The 15,820-nt window shown below is 44.9% G+C and overlaps 1 protein-coding gene across 1 annotated transcript in view; it reads right to left on the bottom strand.

Annotated features, from left to right (window-relative positions):
- Window positions 1-13,210, bottom strand: part of LOC144724546 (sodium/mannose cotransporter SLC5A10-like) — a 60,513-nt gene extending 47,303 nt beyond the window's left edge. Inside the window, exons 1-3 of the mRNA XM_078603785.1 lie at window positions 13,096-13,210; window positions 8,829-8,900; window positions 749-853 (exon numbers count right to left, since the gene is read on the bottom strand). Coding sequence (XP_078459911.1) covers window positions 749-853; window positions 8,829-8,900; window positions 13,096-13,185 — 267 coding nt within the window. The 5' untranslated portion in view covers window positions 13,186-13,210. The remainder of the gene's footprint in view (window positions 1-748; window positions 854-8,828; window positions 8,901-13,095) is intronic.
- Between the last annotated feature and the right edge of the window lie 2,610 nt (window positions 13,211-15,820).

Below are 15,820 nucleotides of genomic sequence, written 5' to 3'. Positions count from 1 at the left end.
ATTATGCATCGAGAGTGAAAGAGAAAGAAAGTGATGAGATAAAAAGTAATGAGAGATACAGTCGTGAGAGAAGAAGCGATGAGATAAAGAGATGAGAGAGATATACGTAATTTTAACGTATTTAATCGCTTATTGATGAGATAAAGAGATGAGAGAGATATATGTAATTTTAACGTATTTAATCGCTTATTGATGTATTTATTTAAGGTCATTCATTAAAAAAGATAGGTTTCCGTAGGCCACTATCATTATCCGCGAAATTTGTTATTCACGATCATCTCCCGAACGTATCCCCTCGCGAATGTCGAGAGGAATGCTGCACTGCAATGGGTGTGGGTGATTAATTAGCCAAGACAGAAATGCGATTTCGTACCGCGCTGCAGATGTGAGCGTGCATGGTGTGTGTGAGCGTGTGTTGGCGAGATGTTAACTACCTCGCCTGGTATACAGGAGGTCGTGGGTTTGATCCCAACCCTGACGCCTGCTGTATATTTGGAGTTTGCATGTCTCTTTCACCGTGGATTTTTCTCCGGGTCCTCCGTTTTTTTTCCCCCTCCACATTTAGAAACATGCGTTCGGATTATTTGACTGCGACTGTCAATATCCACGTTGAGCTATCATTTGTCAGCAAGTTGCTTCTGAAAAAAACAGCTACATATCTCAGTGTGCCTTACCTGGTAAAAGTACATTTTAAAAAAATGTCATAAAAAATTATTGTCAGTGTGTGTGTGTCGAGGTTTTCGCGCACGCTCAGCTCATATGCGGCCACTGCGATGCCAGATGCTGCTCCGGTGCCGGCCAGGCCGATGAAGCTGCCGCTGCCGATGTTGCTGGCGAAGAGCGACGCCCCGACCTGCGATCGGGCATACACAATCATACAGGACATCGACAAAGATCCCTCGTGTAGCCTTAACAGACTTTTGGGGCAAGTTCTGTGAGCGAGCACCCAATGAAGGCCGGCACGGCACACGAGGGGGTGGGTGGCCAGCGCTACGCCCGACCGCTTTTGTCTCCCCAGTGGCGATGTTCACACACCGCACCATGTTCCTAATTTGAGGCTGAGTCAACCTAGGGGAGGTCCAGGACTAGTTCAGATAATTACCTTATAATCGTTACGATTATTATAATCGTTACGATTATAATCGTTACTGGTGTTGGCCATGAGTGGGAGTTGAACTCGGGTCGCCGGGTTTACAACACACACACACAAGCACTCCACACGGGAGATCCATAGCTGTCCACGCACGCACACTGATCTTCCACCCACTTACAGTCGGAATGCTGTCAGGCACAACTTAGCATCGAGGCATTGCTCATTTCCTGCCTACAGCCCTGGGTGGAAATTTCAAAGAGCTATGGCGAGGGCCGAGACATTAGCCTTGCCTTTCATGCAAATTCCATGTCATCATCACTGGGGAATCACCAGACAAGCTGGTAGGCAGTAGCCAGGCGGTTGGCGTGCGCCAACATTCTCCTAAGCTTTGCATTTTTTCTATGCAATATATGAAGATGTATTTAGCGAATTAATTTTCATTACACACAAAGTGCTTGCCACAAATGAACCACAATACCTTGCTGATCTCGTCAAGGAGTTTAAACCATCACGCGAACTCCCGTCATCATCACAGCAGCGGCTTCTGGCTGGCCATCGAACAAAGACGGTCCCCGCATTGCGCGCTTTCAGATGCCCTTATGCGGCCATCTGGAATGCTCTTCCTTCCGATGTGAGGAAGCCACTGCAGCTATCCACTTTTAAATCCTGATTAAGAACTATTTTCTTTAGAACTCCTTTTTGTGTTTAGTATGTTGTCCTTCCCCCGCACCTCCGAGGTGCGCGGTTGGCTACGTACGGCGCGAAAGAAGTTCAACATACTGTTATGCAAGTGGGTGGAACGCGGAGCACCTGGAGGAAGCCCACGTGTGCACTGGGGCAACACTCTATCCCAGGGGTCGGCAACCAAAGTAACAAGAAGAGCAATTTTCTTAGAATTCGGTACAAAACTCAATATTTCAAGAGCTGCACTACTTTTGACTTAAAACTTGCGTGACTGCAGGGATTCATATTCTTGGTTCTTTCAGTAAAGTCACGTAGAAGGGAAATAATAGAATAATAATAAACAAATAAAACAATACAAATTCTCACGACGTTTCGACTGCAACACAAGCAATCATCATCAGGTGTGAAATCCACAGCAAGAAACGTCGTGAGAATTTGTATTGTTTTATCTTTTTATTATTTAATTATTTCCCTTCTACGTGACTTTACCGAAAGAACCAAGAATATGAATACAAATAATAAAGAATAATTAATATAAAAATAAAAACCACGACGTTTCGATCGCTTGTGTTGCGATCGAAACGTCGTGGTTTTTTATTATTATTTTTATTCACTTTTTTTTCTTCTATCTGCGTGACCTTACCGAAAGAACCAAAGAATAAGCTGCACTACCTGTCAATACATACACACATTACATCACGAAGCAGTCTGTAAATAGGCACATCCGGCTCTGGAGCCGCAGATTGCCGACCCCTCCTCTGTCCCATAAAGAAGGGACAGTTGATATCAATCCACACTTTGCTGTGCCGATTTCTTCCGTGTAAGTCTGTGTATCGCACGTCGTGGCTGAGAATGATTCTTGCTACCTGCTGAGCCTACCCACAAATGGCCACTTGCTAATAGCGCCTCCTCTTACGGGCCATTGTATGAATGCTCCTCTCTGAAGGACGGCATGCGACCAAATTCTATACGTATACACATCAACCAAATTGTTATAATTTCTGACAGACTCCATGAGAAATGTATTTTAAACCCTTTAACAATCCCAGCATTTCCCTTTGTTGAAATCATGCTTAAATGTAAAGCATTGCGGCATAATGTGTGAAAATTGGTTGCTTTTAGAGCACAATCACCCATTTACGTGGCTGATTGACACGTAAGGCCAAATGGCCTCGAGGGTTTTCTAGTTTTCTATCCCAGGACAACATGTTTCTGATATGATCAAATAGCATCATCTTTGGCTATATGCACACGCACATATTAATAATGTAAACATTATGCTCTCTCAAGAATCATGCGTGATTCCCAATCTGGTGGGGGGGGGATGATGACAGTCTCCCATCTGTTAATAGGTTTTTCCCCTTTTTTCTGGCAACAAAATAGGTGTTAAGATGTTAAAACACCAAACTGAAACCTTTTACAAGGAATCCTGTCTGCATTAACCACAATGCTTGTGGTCAGAATGCAAACAAAAAAACTCTGAATTTCGATTTAAAGCTTTCGTGACTGCAGGGATTCATCTTCTTGGTTATTTCGGTAAAGTCACGTAGAAGGGACGTAATAAAATAATAAAAATAAAACACAATAAAATAATTATCACGACGTTTCGGCCACAACGCAAGCAGCCGTTGGGGAGACAGCGTCTGAATGAAATTTCATTCAGACGCTGTCTCCCCGACAGACCTGGTCTTCGCCTGAGGACGGCTGCTTGCGTTGTGGCCGAAACGTCGTGAGAATTATTTTATTATGTTTAATTTTTATTATTTTATTACTTCCCTTCTACGTGACTTTACCGAAAGAACCAAGAAGACAAAAAAACTCTGATAATATATGCATTGTCCTTGAAACTGATTGATCCACTTGGTCCACACCAGAGACAGCTTTCTTTTGAGCCTCGTCTTAAACGGTGTTAGACCAGAGGACGCCAAAAGGCGTACAGCCCAAAGACAATGCACTATCAGAGTAATGAGAGCTCGGGGTGAGCATCTACATAATCTCTTTTGTCTGTCCTTTGAGCCAGACCACCTCATTGTTGCCCATATTCTCACTCCTTTGTCTCGCTTTCGATCTCTTGCCCTCAATTTCCCAGTGACGCAACACGTTTTCCAAGCCCCTTCTTGTCCCGTCACATATCCCAGCAATGTCGCCTTCCCCGTCGCTATTACCTTTGCAAGTGTACGATTTTGCTTTGTTCTATTTAATACTGTAGAGTATAAACAATGCAAATAATGCACGCATAAAATTGTGATAACGATGCATTCATGTACACGTATGTAATTTTGACACGGATATTTTAAAATTTAGCGTGTATAAATATGTAATCTGTTTTTTTGTATTTCATAGCTAATGTATATTCACTATATATTTTAGTTATGCATGACGCATTGGTTCATTATTAATTATTCTAAATGTTAACCAGACGTGTGTCGGAATGCTTTTCTGTCTGTGTAGGATGGCCTCCAGTAGTCAATCGACAAAAGATGTTTACGGGTTCTGTGTATCATGTGCGCAATGCCTTAATATAATGGCAGCTACGAGAGGCCCACTACATTCACCACAAAGTAAAACAAAATTTATCTTGAATCGAAATATCACTCTGAATCACACCAATTAAATTAATCACGAATGTGGTGAAAAAGTTATACCCACGGTGTATTTGTTTTATATATATTGCCTAACATTTAGTAAAAAAAAACAATTACATTACAGTACAAATAACATAATTAAAACCAATAAAAAAATGATGTTGATCTCATTGATTCAACCAAAATGTATCCACGTAAAGCAAAATAATGTGGCAGAGCCTATCTCTGCGCCACCTCTGAGTCACTGATGTAAATCCCACATTCCTATAGCGGGGTGCCTGTATATCCATATGAGACCCACTCTACACTTTCCACGAGGCCTAATTAATTTAATCGCCAATGCATGAATGATGGGGCAATGTCATTCACCATCCAGAATTTCAAATCTCAACCTTCTCACTGTAATCCGTCCTTGATTAGGCCGTTACCGGGGCTGTCATTTCCTGACAGCAATTCCACGTCTTTATTTTCATTATCGCGGACAATACAGATGTTTGGAGTTTAGGGGAGGCGAGGGGAGACAGAGTGAGCACACCATGCAGTGGGCAGGAGAATGTACTGCAAATACAAGCTTGAAAGGTTCATCTATAGCTAGCTCAAACAATGCCGTTAAGACATTACACTTCCAATACGTACGAAATATATATCATATACGATATTTAATATCCTTCAATTTTATATTTGGCCAGGAGGGACTGTCGTCAGGACACCTGACTCACGATGAAAAGTCTTTGAGTTCAAATCTGGGGTCAACTGACCATCTCCTAGGTGGACATCCTCACGGACACCGATCACTCAGCTGCCATGAGATCATTATTCCATCATCCCTTTTAGCAATGAGCCGACTTGCTTTTTCTAGCAATTAGAATTATGTATTTTTATCTGTGTATTTTCTCCAAAACAATATGCTCATGTTTCTGTCTCTCAAAGGAATCCCGGCATGTGTCTCTTCGTAATTCTTTGTGCACTTTTCTTCATGACAGCACCGAAAATGATACAGTCCACTAATGTGTTTGGCTGTTTCGCCAATCGATGAATCTGCCCCCAAGATTGTATCCTTGTTTGAAGGAGCAACGGGATATGTTGCATTTGTGACTTTTACCAAAAACACGTATTGTGATGTTAGAGATAGAACATATGAAAATGCACTCCCATGTAACCTCATGTTATTCCTTGTGGGATGTGAGGTGACAAATGAAGAATATATTTAATCCTTGCAATCTTCACATTATACAAACTGGGACACCAATATCTTGCCCTTACCGAATGTATGTTGTGTGCGTTTGCATTGGCTGGGCAGGTTTTTCTTTATGTTGTTAAATTGTTGTAACAAGGGTAGTACAAAATGTTAATCTGAATACTGTCTTACATTTTAGCCTAATTAAATAATTTAGATTAGAAGCGACTTTTAGGTATCTGTTGTGATTTTATGTATCCTGCTCCATGATACAATAAAAATATCCCTCGACAACGAGACAGTGAGTACCATTAATTATAGCATTAGTTATTTATTAAGACCTGCTCATACAACGGGTCACACTCATCTGCATAGTTGGTGTTCAGCCAGAGTGGTGGAAATTCTACATGCCCATGGCAGAGTGCAGAATATTCTTGTGACAAGTTAACCTCTGATCTGAACTCAAAGCCTTCTCATTGTGAGTTGGAGTTCCTGGCCGCAATTGCTTCCAGCCAAATATATAGTTAAAGTGTAGTGCCGTAGATGGGCCACGCTTACTGGTAGTGGTAGACGAGGTCCATCTGCAAGGGTGCCCCGTACCGTCAAGGGGGGCGGGGGGGCTGCGGGAGATCTAAGATCCCACACAACACCACCCCTCGATGGGGACCCCAGACAGATAATCCCCTCGGCGCCACCAACGGGGGGGGGGGGGGCTGCGGGGGATCTAAGATCCCACGCAATGCCTCCCGTCGATGGGCAAGGGGACATAAAAGGGGACTTCCCCAGCCGATCGGGACCAGTCGCAGCTCAAGACCCAAGACCAGCCAGCTTAGGACCCTGGACCCCCTCGTCCCGCTTGTCCTTGTAAGGGCCGGGACGCTGTGTGGGTCAGTGGTGGGACTCTAGGACTCCCGGCTCTACGTCCTTGTAAGGGCGAGTTCCGAGGAAGCCAGAGTCTAGATCCGCACCTTTGCTGGGTCGGGTCAGGTAGCCTCCCCTAGGGTAATTGTAGCCGGAGGACCCGAGAACGTAACCAGAGTCAGGCACGCTAGGAGTAGGCTGTGTCCCTAGGCTATGTCCCTAGGCTGTGTCAGAGTATTGTTGGAGTGGTGTATCGTAATAAAGAAGTTACCACTACAAGTGTCTCCGGAACCCATTACATTTGGTGGCAGCGGTGGGATTAGCTGTCTGGGGTCCCCATCGAGGGGTGGTGTTGTGTGGGATCGTAGATCCCCCCTGGCGGTACGGGGCACTCTTGCAAATGGACCTCGTCTACCACTGCCGGTAAGCGTGGCCCATCTACGGCACTACAGTGAGTTCGAGTTCCTGGCCGCAATTGCTTCCAGCCAAATATATAATTAAAAGATATTAAAATATAGCATGTACACCTTACATATCAAAATCATAATGTCCCATCGTACAGTTGTGTTTTGATAGTTCGAATATTGGTCATGGTGGTGCTGGTGGTGCTGGCGGTCCTGATGGTGCTGGTGGTGCTGGTGGTGCTGGTGGTACTGGTGGTGCTGGTGGTGCTGGTGGTCCTGATGGTACTGGTGGTGCTGATGGTCCTGATGGTACTGGTGGTGCTGGTGGTGCTGGTGGTGCTGGTGGTCCTGATGGTACTGGTGGTCCTGATGGTCCTGATGGTACTGGTGGTGCTGGTGGTGCTGGTGGTGCTGGTGGTCCTGATAGTGCTGGTGGTGCTGGTGGTCCTGATGGTGCTGGTGGTGCTGGTGGTGCTGATGGTGCTGGTGGTGCTGGTGGTGCTGGTGGTCCTGATGGTGCTGGTGGTGCTGGTGGTCCTGATGGTGCTGGTGGTCCTGATGGTACTGGTGGTGCTGGTGGTGCTGGTGGTGCTGATGGTACTGGCGGTGCTGGTGGTGCTGTAGGTGCTGTAGGTGCTGGTGGTGCTGGTGGTGCTGATGGTACTGGTGGTACTGGTGGTGCTGGTGGTGCTGGTGGTGCTGATGGTACTGGCGGTGCTGGTGGTGCTGGTGGTGCTGATGGTGCTGGTGGTGCTGGTGGTCCTGATGGTGCTGGTGGTGCTGGTGGTGCTGGTGGTCCTGATGGTGCTGGTGGTCCTGATGGTACTGGTGGTGCTGGTGGTGCTGGCGGTGCTGGTGGTGCTGGCGGTCCTGATGGTGCTGGTGGTGCTGGTGGTGCTGGTGGTCCTGATGGTACTGGCGGTGCTGGTGGTGCTGGTGGTACTGGTGGTCCTGGTGGTGCTGATGGTGCTGGTGGTGCTGGTGGTGCTGGTGGTGCTGGTGATGCTGGTGGTGCTGATGGTACTGGCGGTACTGGTGATGCTGGTGGTGCTGATGGTACTGGCGGTGCTGGTGGTGCTGGTGGTGCTGGTGGTGCTGGTGGTCCTGATGGTACTGGCGGTGCTGGTGGTGCTGGCAGTGCTGGTGGTGCTGTTGGTACTGGTGGTGCTGGTGGTGCTGGAGGTGCTGGTGGTGCTGGTGGTACTGGTGGTGCTGGTGGTGCTGGTGGTGCTGGTGGTACTGGTGGTGCTGGTGGTGCTGGTGGTGCTGGTGGTACTGGTGGTGCTGGTGGTGCTGTTGGTACTGGTGGTGCTGGTGGTGCTGGTGGTGCTGGTGGTACTGGTGGTGCTGGTGGTGCTGGTGGTGTTGTTGGTACTGGTGGTGCTGGTGGTGCTGGAGGTGCTGGTGGTGCTGGTGGTACTGGTGGTGCTGGTGGTACTGGTGGTGCTGGTGGTGCTGGTGGTGCTGGAGGTGCTGGTGGTGCTGGCGGTACTGGTGGTACTGGTGGTGCTGGAGGTGCTGGTGGTGCTGGTGGTACTGGTGGTGCTGGTGGTGCTGGTGGTACTGGTGGTGCTGGTGGTGCTGGTGGTACTGGTTGGGCTGGTGGTGCTGGTGGTGCTGGAGGTGCTGGTGGTGCTGGTGGTACTGGTGGTGCTGGTGGTGCTGGTGGTGCTGGAGGTGCTGGTGGTCCTGATGGTACTGGCGGTGTTGGTGGTGCTGGTGGTGCTGGTGGTGCTGGTGGTACTGGTGGTGCTGGAGGTACTGGTGGTGCTGGTGGTGCTGGTGGTACTGGTGGTGCTGGTGGTGCTGGAGGTGCTGGTGGTGCTGGTGGTACTGGTGGTGCTGGCGGTACTGGTGGTCCTGATGGTACTGGCGGTGTTGGTGGTGCTGGTGGTGCTGGCGGTGCTGGTGGTGCTGGTGGTGCTGGTGGTGCTGGTGGTGCTGGCGGTGTTGGTGGTGCTGGTGGTGCTGGTGGTGCTGGCGGTGCTGGTGGTGCTGGTGGTGCTGGTAGTGCTTTCTCTTACCGGCCACCAAACAATGTCCTTTCCAGCCAAAAAGTATCCACTCACGTTACTGCGGTTGGAGCGGCACATGGACTACAAAGACACGGTGAAACGATAGTGTCAAGGGAAGAAAATATGAACCCTTCCCTTTAATGCACTGAATTCACAATGTGAAAAATCTTCCTCCCAATGCATCTGTTGTTGTGCACACCGGCGTAGCTCTATCACTCTCATCCATTTGTTGTCCTTTCAGGCATTTTTCTGAAGGCTGTTCCCGTACCCACTTTTATTTCAGTAAAAGCATTTTGCATAGGAAACATCTCACCAGCACACAAATAATTGACAGTCTCAAATGCACCTGTAAGTGCTTTTGCAAACAAAATCATTCGGTGCTCATTTAAATGCCTCCAAGAGACAGAGAGGTGATAATATTTATATACACGATGGGAATGCAACTCAGAGTCTAAAGTTGGAAATATAGACAATGCACACAAAAAACGAAGATCAATAACCGATCAAAACCATAGGTCATTTAAAAAAGGCGTTATACCCTTTAAAGTGCAGTGTTAGAAATTGTAAAGAAAGGTTAGACATTAAAACATTCCCTTTACCCACCGCCCCCACTGAAAATCCTCTTGGCGTGACGCGATGTTAATGTATACAATTTGTCTTACACAAATTAAGTGAACTGGCTGGAATTGCAATCTATTGGTTAGCAGTCACTTATAAGTTGCGGAAAATGTCTACAAGCTACTGTATATGGAATCAAAGTACACGTGGAGGTAGCGCACCATTAATGGAACTTGCACAGGGCTGGTTTGTAGGGAGTACATTCTTAAGTTCCTGCCACCACTCTGGTCATTTATCAAATAATGCAATGTGCTTTTTGTGAATTAGACTCGAACTAAAGACTATGTGACATCAGTTCACAATAGTGTGAGCCCATGCCGGCATTTTTTGGCAGAGCGACAGCATTTTTCGTGGACAAATTGGACGAAAAAATACAATTCACTTGTGGCCAATTTCACACAATACCTCTCCCACTCAGCCGTAACTTGTGCTGCAATTGTGGAATTACCTGATGGTGGAAAATTGTTTCTGCTATTTTTTTCCAACTGGATTTCGACACAATTAGAAAATGCAGAGGAGGTTTGTGTTGCTCTAAATGTTGTAGCAAGTGGCAGAATAATGCGGGCTCACGTGCAGTACAGGGAGATGATCACACTGATAAAAGTACATATGTATCTTGAACTTCTTTCAGACCGTACATTGCCAACCGTGGTAATCAGAGATGCGAATACGAAGACAAGGAAATAAAGACAAGGAAGAAGATGATGATGATTGTGCATCTGCCAGTCATCTCATGGCACCTAGCTCTGTCCAGTCACCTGTCAGCGAGCCTTCGACACTTCACGTGGCCTCAACGTGCACCTGGCCTGGCACAGGCGCCGTGGTGACGTCACCACCACTAGCTGCGAATGACGGCTGTTGTTTATGCGGGGAGCGGTAGTGTAGTTGTTAGCACGCTGAGCTGCAAACATGACGACCCGAGTTCCAATCCCGTTCACGGCCAACATCAGTGACGATTATCTCAACCGGTTTTAGGTCGATTGGCACACGAGGAGGTGGGTGGCGATGTTTACACACCGCACCAGGTACTCATTTGAGGCTGAGTCGACCTAGGGGGAGGCCCAGGACTCATTTAGATAATTGTCACTGGTGTGGCCGTGAGCGGGAATCGAACTCGGGTAGCCTGGTTCATAGCGCAGCGCTCTAACCGCTACAACTACCGCTCCCCACTGCCACCCACTCATGTGGTGGGCACTGTATTAATTTCCCATTCAAATTTCAGCATGAATAATTAAAGCGAGCCCTGCTATTTTGAGGCACTGTTGCATCGTTATAAGCAGCACTTAATCACGCATGATTAGAATTGGGTACAATTTTAATCAGTCACTCACATGCACTATGCAGATATCAGCCGCTAATGTCAAGGTATTGGACGTACAGCATTCCAAACTGGAAGCGCTTGATTTTGTCTATTAGCAGAGGGAATCTTCATAGCCTCTCTTTGTAATGTTCATGGAAAAAAAAACACTCAACACATTCGTCAATAATAACACCGTGGCCTTAAACGGAACAGGAGTATGACAGGCGATGTTTCAAGCAACGACCCTTCTTCACAGCACACAGAGAGAAGAGGCCAGAGACGAAAGGGCATTAGCCCAAACGTCGCCTATTATACACTCCTTCATTTTAAGGCCACGGTGATATTGACGAATGTGGTGAGTGTTTTTATTATTTTTGTGCTTGTGCAGGACAACTAGCGTAGCTGCGTTAAATTTTGTGCAAGGCAATATGCTAATTGAGCCGCATTCATGTAACGGTTAATCCCTCACACCTCTAAATATTTTCTACTTCGCATTTTTCAAACGTTGAAACATTTGTTGCTCCCCATGTGAATCTTGTTCCATTAGAATTACGTGCACGAGTTGTTGAAATGTGAGCAACCTGCTTGTCCTCTTTGGAGTCGTTCATAATAGGTGCAATTTCTGGCAGTGTGTGCACTGTGAAATATAAGGCTGCATACTTATATGTAGAAGGGTAATTTTGATAGGGATCTAAAAAAGACATGTCGGTTCAAATGTTCAATTGCTCGCGCTGGGCTTTGCAGACAGACAGCGTCGGCTTGGCTAATTGAAGAAATGTACTTCATTGGTATTGAAAAATTGATTTTGGTCTTGAAAAGCAAAATGCATTTGTGTCTCGAGTGAAAACAGTCCTTGATCAATACAGGCTGCCAGGTGTGATATGTGGATCACACAGCTGCTGTTTTAAAGTGATAATGTTCTATTAGAACTGAAAATCACACAAAACTAAACCTTTATAGAGATGTGCGTTAGAAATAATCTGAATAGACAGGGAGATATAAAAAAAAACATGGCTTGGGTTTAACAAAAAAACACTAACATTAAGTGCTGGAAAAAATCAATTGAACAAAGCTGCTGTAACTGTGGGAAGGCAGCTGAGAAAAGCAGCATACACGTAGGGACTTGAGGTAGCCAAGATAGACACAGAGTGAAGGAAATGTTCGTTGTGGCTTTACTGGACCTTGGGCTATGGAACGATCTATAACGCATACAGTTATTGGCGATGATGGTGACGGTTGATTTTTGAATGTAAACGCAATGCGTGCGTGCACATTGTGTTGAAACACTCCTCAAACTACGGAGATTGCTTTAAAAATGTCAATTAAAGTCGTGTTTGCATGAACATTTATGCAAGTGAAAACGTTTTTATTTTCCCTTCAAAATAATATACAACAAGTTTATTGGCAACAAAGTACGGTATTCTCTGCATTATAAGCCATACTTTTTCCCCCTCTGTATGTATAAAAAAAGTAGAGAGTGCGACTGGGAGATGGGCTCCTCCGTAGCAATACCGTATTCTCTTGATTATATAACATAAAAAATACCCATAATCAACGTTTTTGGGTTTAGATCGCGTTATTTATAAATTTGTCGTAACCCTCCACCACCCGACACGGCCAATCAGTAAAAAAGTGTCACGTTGACAAAAGACAAATAGTTCACTGCTTTAGCCCACCGGTGTGTTGAAGCGTGAAACCACAACATTTACAATTTGAGTACGACGTTTCGCTGGTAATTGCATCCAGCATCATCGGGCAATTCGCCTGATTGGCCGTGTCGGGTGGTGGAGGGTTACGACACATTTATAAATAACGCGATCTAAACCCAAAAACGTTGATTATGAATAATATTGGTCGCGAAAGCCTACGTGTTATAAAAAATACCCCAATGTTTGAGGTGCGTCTTACTTTCCGGACCAGCTTCTAATCAGTAGAATACATTACTTAGTGGACAACATATACATTTAACGCATGTGTTTATATATATATTACAGTTGTCGTTGCTGAATTTCTAGAGAACGCAGAACCAGGATAAATGGCCAGGACTATGAGGTAAAGGCAAATTTAAAGAGGTGAGTTTTCAAGACACACTTAAATAACTCTAACGACTCTGATTGTCGCATTACCAAAGGCAAAGCATTCCGCAGTCTGGGAGCTGCACTGGCAAAATCCCAATCACCGCAGGAACAGAGCCTTGACCTCGGAGCACATCGAATCAGCCGATCCGACGATGTCAGGGACATCAATGGAGTATAAAAACGGATCCGTCCCTGCAAATATTGTGGGGCTAACCCATTGAGAGCCTCGTAAGGAAACATCCTGTCCATAAGCGCAGTCACGCAACGGTGTGGCACTTACCCAAATACCGACAGCTAGGACCAGAACAAAGTAGACCGCGATCACCACTATGTCAACCGTATCAATTGCAGCTTTGCTGGAGGAGGCCATTGTAGGTGGTGTCTGTGGCGATTAGCTTAACAAGTCACAGAGTCCAGAATATAAGGGCGAAGTGGAGCAACCTTTGATCAACTCCAGCTTTGTTTTTGTTTTACACGCAGTTGTGTTTATTGCTCACCGGGCCTTTAATTTTTAACCCAGTCATGCTGTAGAAAATGTAGATTTGTTATTCCGTTAAAAAAATGTTTGCACGTTTAAAAAGTACAGCCTGGATCGAGGGAGTTTGTGCCTTTGAGCCTGAGGTTCTTGTTTGAATTCTGAGATTCTTGTTTTAGTTCGTTGTCCTTCGCATGCACCTCCGATTTGCACGGTTGGCTACTTACGGTGCGAAAGAAGTTCAACATACATACGTACATGAACCTTGTGTGTGGCATTACCACCTGGTGGAACTGTGTGTGCACCTTGCTCATATTTTGAATTCTAATTAACATAGAGGAAAAGCACGTGACCAAATCACCAGGAAATGTGCATCATCTCGTCAGATCTCAATAAGCCAAGCAGGCTTGAGCCTGGATTGTGCTTGGATGCGTGACCACCATGCATTGTTGTGGGGCCGTGTTGTCAGCAGATAGCAGTGGGGCAAAAGCATCTTTATACTGTACTATGTTCCAACATATGTGCTCCTTTTAATCCAGCACTAACCAGCGTGGAGAAGTATGGTTAAATAACCACCATGACATACACTGCGTGGGGAGGCTCTCATCCAGCAGTGGAGTGCCAAAAGGGTTCGCACATGTATAATAAAGTAATAATAGTAAGTAGGTTTTCTACAGACAATCTGGGTTTCTATCACTTAAAGTGTTCCTAGCAGAACCATTCTGAAACCCATTCTTTTAGATATAAATCTTTTTTTTTCTAGAATACTGTTATTATCCACATAACAGCAAGAGGACAAACATATAATGACTGCCTGTTGGTAAAACATCAAGTGACTTCTTGTTCAAACGATCCATTGAGGTGGCACTCATCTTTATTGGCAGAGCTTTTACGTAAATTATAGTGTTCGTTTATGAATGCTGCACAGTATTTGAAAGGTATTCAACATTGTTGAGGACTAAGTTGTCATATTTAATTACACTGACAACATTTTGTACACCGGCCTGTATTAGCCATACATAAATTATAGCATATTCTGTTCGAGTGAATGAAAATATCCCTTTGTGCGATATTTTTTGTCATTAGTTCTTGTATTTTTTTTACACGATGCTTTGTGCAGCACCTTTCATCTCACATTAATGTGATTCTTCATATCCATGGCATCATGGCACATAATTACATTGCCCAATTGTAAAAAAAACAAAATACGCTGGTGCCATTAGTGTGACAGGGCTCTGTCAAGAGTTGTCTTTTAATTTTTTGTTGATTACATGCATCATATCAGTGGTCCACTATTTCAGAATACAAGTATTTAAGGTGGTCGAGATTAGAGTCAAAGTTAGACGTTCATAAACGTGAGTTCTAGATGGTATAGCTTCCTATCTCGACAGCAACCAGAGATTGCAAATTCTGTAAAAACATTTTCTTGCACTTACTTTCACAGTGTTTACGCCAGCAATAGTTCAGTTGAAGGCAAACGTATTTCCCTGCTGCGGTGTAGGGCAGTGTTCATCTCCACTGATAATCTTGAGCCAGCGGTAGGAATTACAGATTCCCAAGGCAAAAATTGGCCTCGCCTCGTGAAAAATCACCATTGACTTCCTCAAAAAGTGGGAGTCACTTGATTTACTAATCCTATCTGTGGCTAGCCCTGACTGAGATTTGAACTCATGGATTGCAAGCTGAGCAGTATAACTGCAGCATGATTCGGAAAGCAATAGGTTACAAATTACAAAGTGCACTGTGGTTTTAGCTGAGTCTGGAATGGTGATAAGATTTGGCTTCACCTTTTGCACTTCACCATTATTCGTTGGTACTTCTAAAGATGCTGCTTCGTCATCATATCATCAGTTGCTCGAATGAGCTGCATCGGTTTGAGTAGTTGCGTCATCAAAAAGACGGTGGAGGAATTATGGATACTATTAAAAACAGATTTTCAAAGAACACATCATTATAATGGAAGGCGTAGATTAATGCGTTTTAATGCGAACGTAACATTGGCGGCATTGCTCTCGTCAATCATCGCCTGCCCTTTATAACCACGTGTGGACCCATTGAGAAAAGCCTCTTTCACAACTAAGATTTGGGGGAAATGTGCATTTGAGAATAAAAAAGAGCTGGTGAAAAAAAACATTGCAAATAAAAAAGCTTGCTCCGGTAAATTAAAATGCATTGCATCCAAAACTCGATTATCTGGGGGAAATTTCTGGATAAAAGGGCTAGGTAGCCCGTGTAAAACAAAACATGCAAAATAAAAAAAACATGTAGAATAGGAAAAAAATTACATTAATTGTTTTATTCGTAGAATGGGGGTGAACACGTAAAATGTGTCGTCGGATTTGTATTGCTTCTTAAAATTGCCGACGTGTATGCGGTCACGTCGAAACACTGATTGACTGCCCTCGATTAGTAGAGAGCGTGCAAAATATTTATATCTTTTTTTACAAAAACGCCATCCGGATAATCTGCCCACAAATATTCGAGAGCTAACTATCCATATACATATATACAGTATATCAAATTACAAATA

This window comes from Lampetra planeri, chromosome 21 (genome assembly GCF_965212315.1).
Source record: "Lampetra planeri chromosome 21, kcLamPlan1.2.h2, whole genome shotgun sequence".
Taxonomy (NCBI): domain Eukaryota; kingdom Metazoa; phylum Chordata; class Hyperoartia; order Petromyzontiformes; family Petromyzontidae; genus Lampetra; species Lampetra planeri.
The sequence above is the reverse complement of the archived record's forward strand: the minus strand, read 5'-3'. Positions and strand labels throughout refer to the sequence as shown.